At 31.7% G+C, this 9619-nt stretch overlaps 1 protein-coding gene across 1 annotated transcript; it reads left to right on the top strand.

Moving 5' to 3' along the window:
• Positions 1 to 1197: 1197 nt before the first annotated feature.
• Positions 1198 to 8889, top strand: LOC108690860. The gene is made up of 10 exons (XM_018198369.1): positions 1198 to 1401; positions 3225 to 3477; positions 4192 to 4511; positions 4677 to 4949; positions 5016 to 5052; positions 5725 to 6035; positions 6900 to 7155; positions 7271 to 7371; positions 7659 to 7988; positions 8428 to 8889. The coding sequence occupies exons 1-10, from the start codon at positions 1198 to 1200 to the stop codon at positions 8773 to 8775; spliced, it is 2433 nt and encodes an 810-aa protein (XP_018053858.1). The 3' UTR covers positions 8776 to 8889.
• Positions 8890 to 9619: the final 730 nt, after the last annotated feature.

Below are 9619 nucleotides of genomic sequence, written 5' to 3'. Positions count from 1 at the left end.
TTAACTCAAAGAAAGACAGGCAAGCAATTTTTTAATTAATATGAATTATAGGAAATTAATCTGCATAAAATTATAAAATTTCATGAAAATATAATATATAAATAAATTATTAATTTATATGGTAAATTTTATATTCATATCTGATTTTAATTTAATATATAGATAATCGGATGACAACGTGCTAATAAAAATGTCAAATTTTTTCTATAAAGTAGTATTCAGTTTATTTTATTTTGTTCATTTATTACAATAGATAATAGATATCTAATTTCAGCAATGTTCCGATTATCAACCTATAAGTTAACATCTAAATTTTTTACGTTTTTAACTGAAATTATTGTAAAATGTGAAATCAAGTTTAAAATTTGTGTGTTTAAACGTGTCAATCGATTTTCTTTAACAAGTTTCCTATCTGGAGTTGCTGAAAACTACAAAGCGAGACGATGCTGCTTTAAAGAGATCTACAGATATCTTGCGTTTCTTCTCTCAACTTTTTTATTAGTAGTATAAATATAAATCTCTAGCGATAATTATAATTTTAATTTTTGCACCATAAAATTTTTATTAAAGTTCAAGTAAAATGCACTTGTTTAAAAAAACTTATTGTACGGCTATTGTTCAAATTGTCACATATTAAAATGTAAAAATATAAAAATTTAAAATATCCACGAGGTACGATATCTAGCAACCACAATTGACGACTGATACTTTTTGCCTCTGCAAGAGCCTTCTGTTTTATCGCATGATTTTTTTTGCTACATTTCCAATCCCTATTTCTCCAGAAAATTCTCTTTAGAATCTTGTGAATGTAACACCTGTAGGAAAGATTGAAGAGTATATATGCAGTAACGTGTATCTTTTTATATTTCTTTATGCCACTCCGGAGCGCAAAGACGGTTTTAATCTAAATATACTTACGAATAGAGTTCGTCGACGGCGCGAATGCATTAACATTGCATGTTCCTCTTCACGAGAAAGGAGGAGGGTATGTACTCCGTAATAATGCAGTCCTTCTATTCCGTGATACCACTAGCATGATAATAGGCTGGAATAATAGAAGGGGAAATAACTCGATCAAAGATTATGCCACAATTGCCATAGTGTACGTCTGTTATTACATATCTTTCAGATGTATTATTGTAGAGTGCGATACCACGAATCTCGTTAATACAGCATAACTACTGAAGTCGGTGCATGATGATGATGAAGAATGTGAAGAAGGATAAATTTCTATCGATACGGTTAGTGAGGTTTCTCATGAGAGTTACTGGTTTCTGGCCCGCCGAGTCAAAAACCGAGAAACGATTATTGAATGGAATTTTGAGTTATACAATATGTATAAGTAGTATATCTTTGTGGTTAGAAGCAACCGAAATATATCTAGGTAAAGGCGACTTTTATGTAAGTATCAAAATTTATATTTAATAATAAAAGTAAGAAAATGATAAAATTGGCCAACGGTTAATATCGCTGGATTAATATAATAATATTCACTTGCGCAATAGTAATCAAAATTTAAAATTGGGGGGGGGGGGAGTAATACATTATCGTTACTTTACTTTTTTTGTAATAAAAACGCATCATATCGGCAGTGTTATTTTTTTTATTTTGTAATAATAACGTAAGTTATTATATTATATTATATTTTTTCAATAATGGTAACAAATTTAATAGCACTTTTATTTTTTAGTATAATCCATTGTATTTTTTTTAAAGATCCTTTAACTCATTAAGGAGATCATATGCCTTTTCTATTTTAAATCTTTTCTATTTTATTTCTACAATAGTTTTTATTGATATTAAGGTTTTTATATATTAATTATATATATAATTTTTATAAAGTTAATGTAAAGTTATTTTCTTATTGGGAGTACAAATTAGTTCGGTCCGTTTTTTTGTGCATTTATTTCAAAACAAGATGAATGAACAGATCAATTAAAGTATCGTCCATCGCTGCCTACTACTTTTTCCCATCTCTCAGACAATTTTCGAATTCCATCTCGAAAAAATGACTCGTCTTTGGAGGCGATCCAATTTTGGAGTCAATTTTCGATTTTTGCGGAAGAAGTGAACCGGTGACTTACTGCATCCTTCGGAACCAGTAATCAGAAGAAGCAATGTCCGGAGAATACGGCGGGTGCGGTAAAACATCCCATTTGAGCGTTTCCAAATATTTTTTTACGACTTTAGCGACATGAAGTCGAGCGTTGTCATGAAGAAGAATAACTTTATCATGTCTTTGCTCGTATTCCAGCCGTTTTTCTCGCAATGCATGGCTCAAATGAACGAATCAATTGTAGCCGATACCGATCCCGTAATGGAATCGCCAGCTTTCACCAGCTCATAGTGAACAAGACCCTTTTGGTCCCACCAGATACAGAGTATGATCTTCGAACCATGAATGTTCGGCCGGTAGTGTTGATGTTGAGGTCGATGACAACGATTGACCGGGCTTAGCGTAGTATTTTTTCTTCTTGGGGTTATCGTAGAATATCCACTTCTCATCTCCAGTCACCAATCTGATGCAAAAAACCTTTTCTCTGTTGTCTTTGAATCAGCTGTTCGCAAGTGAAAAATCGTTTCAACGTCTCTCGGTTTCAGTTCATAAGGCACCCAATTTCCTTGTTTTTGAATTATTCTCATGATTCTCAATAGTACAGAAACATCTTGTTGAGTTACCTCCAATGATTCTGCAAGTTCCTCTTGCGTTTGATTCTGATCTTCTTCGAGTAATGCCTCTAATTCTTTGTCTTCGAATTTCTTTGGCTGTCCAGAGTGAGGCTTGTCTTCAACACTGAAATCTCCATCCTTGAAACGTCGAAACCATTCCCTACATGATTTATCAGTTGGAGCAGTGTCATCATAAACTTTGACAAGCATTCGATGGGCTTCAGCCGCACTTTTCTTCTAATTAAAGCAGAAAATCAAAACCTCCCGCAAATGCTGCTTGGTTACACAAAATTCGACATTCAAACATAGTAAAAAATCAAGGTTTTTGTATAAAACTCAAAGTGATATAAACTGAATATTATTAGTAGATGTTTAACCTCTCCGAAACCGCCAAAATCAGCTGTCACTATGAACTATTCACAACAGCTGGAGTTATCTTTAGGAAAACGGACCGAAACTAATTTGTACTTCCAATATTTTTTCAATAGTATATAATTTAATAAAATTTAATAAAAAGTAAGAATTCAGTAACAAAAATTGTATTGATATTTTAGGCTCTCACGTACACTGCTTGCAGCTCTATGCCAGTAGTCATAATAATGTTGAAGATAATTTTCTTCCTTCGTTATCGAAAAGAACTATTGAATATGTTAAAATATACACAGGATAATTTTTGGTACGCTCAATATGACGAGTACGGCAGCAAGATTTTGGAAAAGATTAATAAAAAGGGACTAATATTAATGTGCACGTTTATATTCTTCGTTCAAGGAACTGTTTGCACCTATATCCTGACTCCTATACTCGGTATCCTGAATCTAAATTTACATCGCCTACTTACAATTAGTAGAGAATAGAACGCGAACGCGGTAAAAAGTCTTAGTTCAGGTACTAAGCATTTTTGTTCGTAAACTGATGCGCAAACAAGGATATTTCTCTTTTATATTTTTATAGAAAATATAGGGAAAAATGAAAGCGACAGAATTCTTCCCTTTAATGTCTGGATTGGGATTTCAACAACCGTTTCGCCTAACTTTGAAATAATGTTTACTGTCGAGGTAATACAGATCTTTCAAAATTGTGTTACGATAGAAACATTCAATTCTGTATTAATTTTTTACAAAGTTGCGACAAATGTTAAAACTTTATTATGATGTGATATTAATTAAGTTTTTGAAGAATTAATAGTATTAATAGTTATGTCAGCAATTGCATTTGATGCATTTCGTTGCTGACATGTCAATAATGCATGAACGATTTTGCTTAAGTATTTAAAAATTTATCTAGACACAGATTTGAAAATAATTTTGTTGAACTAAAATAATTATGCAGGACTTTTAAACTGATTACTAGAATATCAAAACTTTTATCAACATTGTTTGAAATTGGAGATTTTTTTTAAGTAATTATTTTGATTGTTCTCAGATCTGTACCGAGTTAAATTTTTTAATACTTTAACCAAACTATATTTTCCGTGCATAAATATTTTTTTTCAGAGTGTATCTATTTTACAGATTTCAGCGCTCATTCACTGTGGGATATGCTTCTGTTGTTTTGATAATCTTTTGGGTCTATTAAACTTACACACTGCTGGCCAGTTCAAAATTCTACAACATCGATTGAGAAGTATCCTCATGAGAGTCGAACGGATCGGTTCTGTAAGGTTATTTAACGAGAAACAGAAACAGAAAGTATACGAAAAGCTCAGAGAATGCGTCATATTGCATCACGAATTGATCTGGTACAGTGAAAAAATGGAACAAATTTTTATGTACTCGACTCTTTGCCAGCTGTTGGTGTCTGGCATCATGCTTTGCGTTGCGGGCTTTCAGGTGTTTTTGGTAAGTACCTACGTGTAGTTGTAATGAATGAGAGAGAAAAGGCAAGATGTATATCGGACCCTTTATTCATAAAACGATGTTAAATAAGTAAAGGTAATGTAAGAGAAAGATAAACGTAATATAATTTACTTGCTGACTTTCTCTATGCATTTGCGATTGGAAAAGGCTCGAGGTACTTTGATCAGACGACTGATATTCATCGCTCATACAAACGGTTGCTTTGTCCAACTGTTTGTCGTCACACTAACGGCGACTGATTTAATGAATGAGAGTCGTGCTGTCGGAGATGCGGCGTACAACGCCAATTGGCAAGTTCTATCCCACGAGGAGAACAGGGGAGTCAGGACAGCAGTTCTGATGATTATGATGCGATCAGCACGTGCTTGTTCCATATCCGCTGGCGGTTTCTTCCCGGTGTCTCTCGAGACGTTTATGGCGGTAAATTTGGTGTAAATTACAAGCATACACTTTCCTTAATACAACAATATTTTTTTCTTCCTTCAGGTATTGAGCACAGCGGCGTCCTACTTTACTTTGCTTCGCAAATTCGTGGAATGAGCGCTCGAATAGGAAATTTAAAATTATATAAGGAATAAATTAAGGAAAAAACTTGGAAGTATTCAGAACATTAAATACTTAGTTTTTTTGACTGAGAAATTTCCGATGTTACGTGTAATCTTAGATATTTAAAAATACAATGTTTATACAATATTTAAAATGTATATATGTAACTATAATTCTACAGAATGTCAAAAATCAAAGATTACTCGATTTTATTTTTAATGACATTAGTTTATAAATAGTTTTCTAAAAACTAATGCAAATAAAATTTTACAATTTTCTTCTGATAGAAATACCTCGTAGAAATTTTTTTTTTTTCGTATAAAATTGTTCGAAAAAGAAATGTGCGCAAATATTCTTTTTTATCCATTATATTTACATTGCATTTATGCAAAACTTTGGTTATTATGCGATATAATTAATAAGCTAAAGCTCATTTGTAAATATTGTATTACCTCTAGCAATACCATACGTAGCCGTTCAATTTACGATGAAGTTTGATAGCTCGCAGTCGGGATGCTACTGACGCATGACGGAAGCGGCAGAGAGAAAGGGCCTATGGCATTGTCCACCGAAGATCGAACTTAATACATATACTACCAACTGATTGCCTTCAGCAAAGGAGACGCGTACGATTATAGCCTGTCACTAGGTAAGTGCGCGTCAATTTTCCTGCTTGTTAGTATAATGGGCTTCCACTTATATCGAAATGGCTCGGCTATTCGGATGCACTTAAGATCGTGGCGGCGTAAGAAAATCACGAGGTTCGGTATGACACGAAATAAGGAGTACCGATCGGTGAATATTACACGTCTCTTTATGAAAGTAGTCGGACTCTGGTATGTCGAGACACCGAAAGAAAAATTGCTCTTGCGTGTCGTATTCGGGTATACTGTTTGGGCGATCGTTTTTGCCATTCTCGTCGAGGGCGTTGATCTGTATTACTGCATAGGTGACTTTTACGTGAGTGACGCAGCGATCTCTTTTGCAGTTCTACCTCGATGAACGTAGAAACAGCACGTTCTTGAATTTATTTTAACGTTTAAAATATTACTTTAAATTTTTATTATTATATGTATTATTTTCAGTTGTTAAATTGAGTTATTGATCGTATAAACTAATTAACATCTCCAGTTTTGAAGAAAGTAGTATAGACAATGCAGTTTGAATACAGTAGTTAATAGTACAGAGTATGTATTTTGTTTTTATATATTTTTTAAATATTTTTCTTTTATTTCCGGTGAATTGAAATTGTTGTAATTGGAAAGTATAATTGGAGAGTTCCTGATGCTGTGCGTGTATATGTGAAAGTATGTATGTAAAAAGTATACCTTAGGTCAAATGAAAATTTTACGTAACAAAGTTTTTAATTGTTATAATTGCATGTTAAAGAGTTTGTAAGATATCATGTTTTATTTTTTATAATCTTATCCTAAAAAATTATATTAAAAAATGTTTTTTATGCTAAAACTAATATGATATTATAGTAATATTTAACGTTATATATGAGAATATTTATAGTATAAAAATTATTATGTGCGCAATATTTCTTAAACAAATAAACAGAAAACATCATTAATATTATTATTTCCACAAAATTTTTATTTTTGATACTTACAGCTTTTTTAATTTCAATTTTTCTCTTTTTTACAATTTCATTAATGAAATTAATTAATTATTTTCCTAATAACATGCCTATTATAACAACATTAGCGAAATTATTTTTATTATCTGTTTATTTATGAATTTGCATTCTCACAGCAGCATCAGAATGTTCATACGAGGGACAAGATTTATTTAATTCTTGGTACTTTTATTACTCACTAGGCTGTCACATCCAACTTGTGTGCAACGTTGCTTTTGATAATGATACTAGTGAAGCTAGGTAGTTTTATGTTCTATCGTGATATGATAATGGACTTGATTCATTTTGCTGAGAAGAATTTTTGGAGTGTCACCTCTTACGACGAAGCTAGCGCGCAAATTCTAGAAGGATACGACAAACTAGGGATGACTATGATCTACACTTTTACATTTATGGTTTACATCGGGACTTTTAATTACATCTTCGCACCTTTCTTTGGTATAATTTTCTTTTCCGCTTACACTGTGCTGGCGAATTGTAATGCTACTTTTCAAACTGTCACGTGAAACGACGCTGTACAGCGTGTCAAATATTTCTTTGCTGTTTGTAATAGAGCCTCAAGAAAAGAACGAAACGGAGAAAGTTTTACCTTTCAAACTATGGATCGACTTTCCGTATCACTCACCGTACTACGAAATTACTTATACTATACAGGTAATAAAACAGTGTATGAAATGATGAGTTTTACTCAATTCATGTTAATAATTAACAATTTTGTTGATATAATTGATAATTAATTAAATGTTTTTTATTCATTTCTAATAAAGAAAAATTTTTTTGTTAAAATAAATCGTTTAATTATATAAAAGTATTTTAAATTAATAATTGTTAAAGTTGAAGCTCAACATTGCAATGCATATGTTGATCTCTACCATTTTATTGTTTCAAATTAAATTTTTCATATAAAAATTTAATTCGCATTATTTTGGTTACGTTTGTAGTCACTTTCGACGATGCATTCGGGTATCTGTACTTTTTGCTTTGATAATTTTGTAAGTACGTTCAATATTCACGCGGCCGCGCAACTGAAAATCTTGGCTCATAAAGTGGAAGTCATTGCCGAACATTGTATCGGAGATACGATGGACCAGAAATGTCCGTTGGAAACGGATGTTATAGTTCTGACGTTCAAAAAATTGCGAGACTGTGTGAAACAGCACCTCACGCTCATATGTTACGTGCGTAACATGCAACGCGTGTTCGCCATTATATTGCTCGGACAGTTGCTGCTTTCCAGTGTAGTCATCTGCTTCGGTGGATTTCAATTCCTCGTGAGCTTTCGAATTTTATTGTCTCCTTATTTCACGTCCCGCTGTGCTTACTCGCCAGTTAACTTTATTATATTTCTATTGCAGCGTTTTCTCAAATTGAAAAGCAATTAAGTCTGATAAATTCAATTCTGCGTTTAAATGAAATTGAATTCTTCAACTCTTATACTTTATTTTCAACGTTTATAATTTAAACATAAATATTAGTGCAATTAAAAATTTTAGAAAAATTTCTGAAAATGTTTATGATCGTAAAAAATATCAAATTAAAAAAAAATAATTATAAACTTCACACTAAAAGGATTGATATTATCCCAAAACGAGATAATATCAATTCTTTTAGTATGAGGTTTATAATTATTTTTTTATTTTTTTTTTATTTTTTTTTTATTTTTTTTTTATTATTTATTTTTCTAAAATTTTCTGACATTTTTGTTTGCAGGCGACGGATGTGATTATCAGAAAGTGTATTTTTGCTTTTCATTTCGTGGGCGGTCTTATCCAGCTGCTTATTTATACATGGACGTGTAATGATATAATTGTGCAAAGCACAGCTATCTCTGATGCCGCTTACAATTCGAAGTGGTATCTTTTACCCGATAATGATCTAGGAAGGGCAGTGAAGAGAGGGTTAATTACAATTATGATTAGAGTACGTCGGCCATGCATATTAACCGCTGGGAATTTCGCAGTTATGTCCTTGGACACTTTTATGGGGGTAAGTGCGACGCAACAAATGATACGGCTCTTTAAAATTTTCCTAAAGAAATTTATTTACTGTAAGTTGTAAAAAGCACCGCTATCGGAGCCAATTCTTTCTTCGTGCAATGCTATATACTCATGGCTCGCACTTTATATTTTTGCGCAATTGTAAAATATGTCGAAACGAATATATACCTCGCACTTCCGGTATTTTTCTTATTTAAAGCTTTTAAATTAACTTTTACCTTAATAATCTTATCCATATGGCACTTTAAAAAAGTTTTTTAGCTCTTAAAATAGTCCATCAAACGTTAGATTCTTATTCTTCCGGTAATTTTGCATGGAATAATGTGCTAGAGAGAGAATAAAATTTAAATTTAAAATATTTAAATATAAAAATTATTCCACTATTATTCGCACAGTCAGATTACTTAGATACTCGTATAGGAAAAACTATATAAGATAATTATAAGATAAAAGAAATATTGTAATGTATAGTAAAAAAAAATTTTTTATATTTTTCTATTTTTGACTAAAACAATTATCTTTACATGATTAATTTATCCTGCTTGATTTTACATTTTAAATTACATTTTTAAATAATTACACTTAATAAATAATTATAACAATATAGTATTATTTATTACTTGCAACAGATATTGAGTACAGCGATGTCATATTTTACGTTATTACGACAAATGAGTGAAGATGATGTATAGTTATAAAATATAGTCTTATAGGAGGAATTTCTAGTATTGAAGTTGGAAAAATTCATCTTAATGCCTCATAATTCTTTTTAATATCTCGTAAAATTTCATATTTGATTTTTAATGAGATATATGCCTAATAAAATTCCAAGTTCAAGGCAGCGAACATTTTGCATCGCTAGAATCTTTTCTGTCGGTAAGTGTGCAATTATATTGAATATATTT

Source organism: Atta colombica, unplaced genomic scaffold (genome assembly GCF_001594045.1).
Source record: "Atta colombica isolate Treedump-2 unplaced genomic scaffold, Acol1.0 scaffold38, whole genome shotgun sequence".
NCBI lineage: Eukaryota > Metazoa > Arthropoda > Insecta > Hymenoptera > Formicidae > Atta > Atta colombica.
Note: the sequence above shows the minus strand (reverse complement) of the source record. Positions and strands in the feature narration are given on the sequence as shown.

Excerpts from the sequence above, each read along its gene's own strand:
- LOC108690860 (XM_018198369.1), top strand. The coding sequence starts at position 1,198 with ATGATGATGAAGAATGTGAAGAAGGATAAATTTCTATCGATACGGTTA. Across the intron at positions 1,402-3,224 it reads TAGGTAAAGGCGACTTTTAT|GCTCTCACGTACACTGCTTG; the intron begins GTAAGTATCAAA and ends TTGATATTTTAG. Across the intron at positions 7,989-8,427 it reads TCGGTGGATTTCAATTCCTC|GCGACGGATGTGATTATCAG; the intron begins GTGAGCTTTCGA and ends TTTTGTTTGCAG.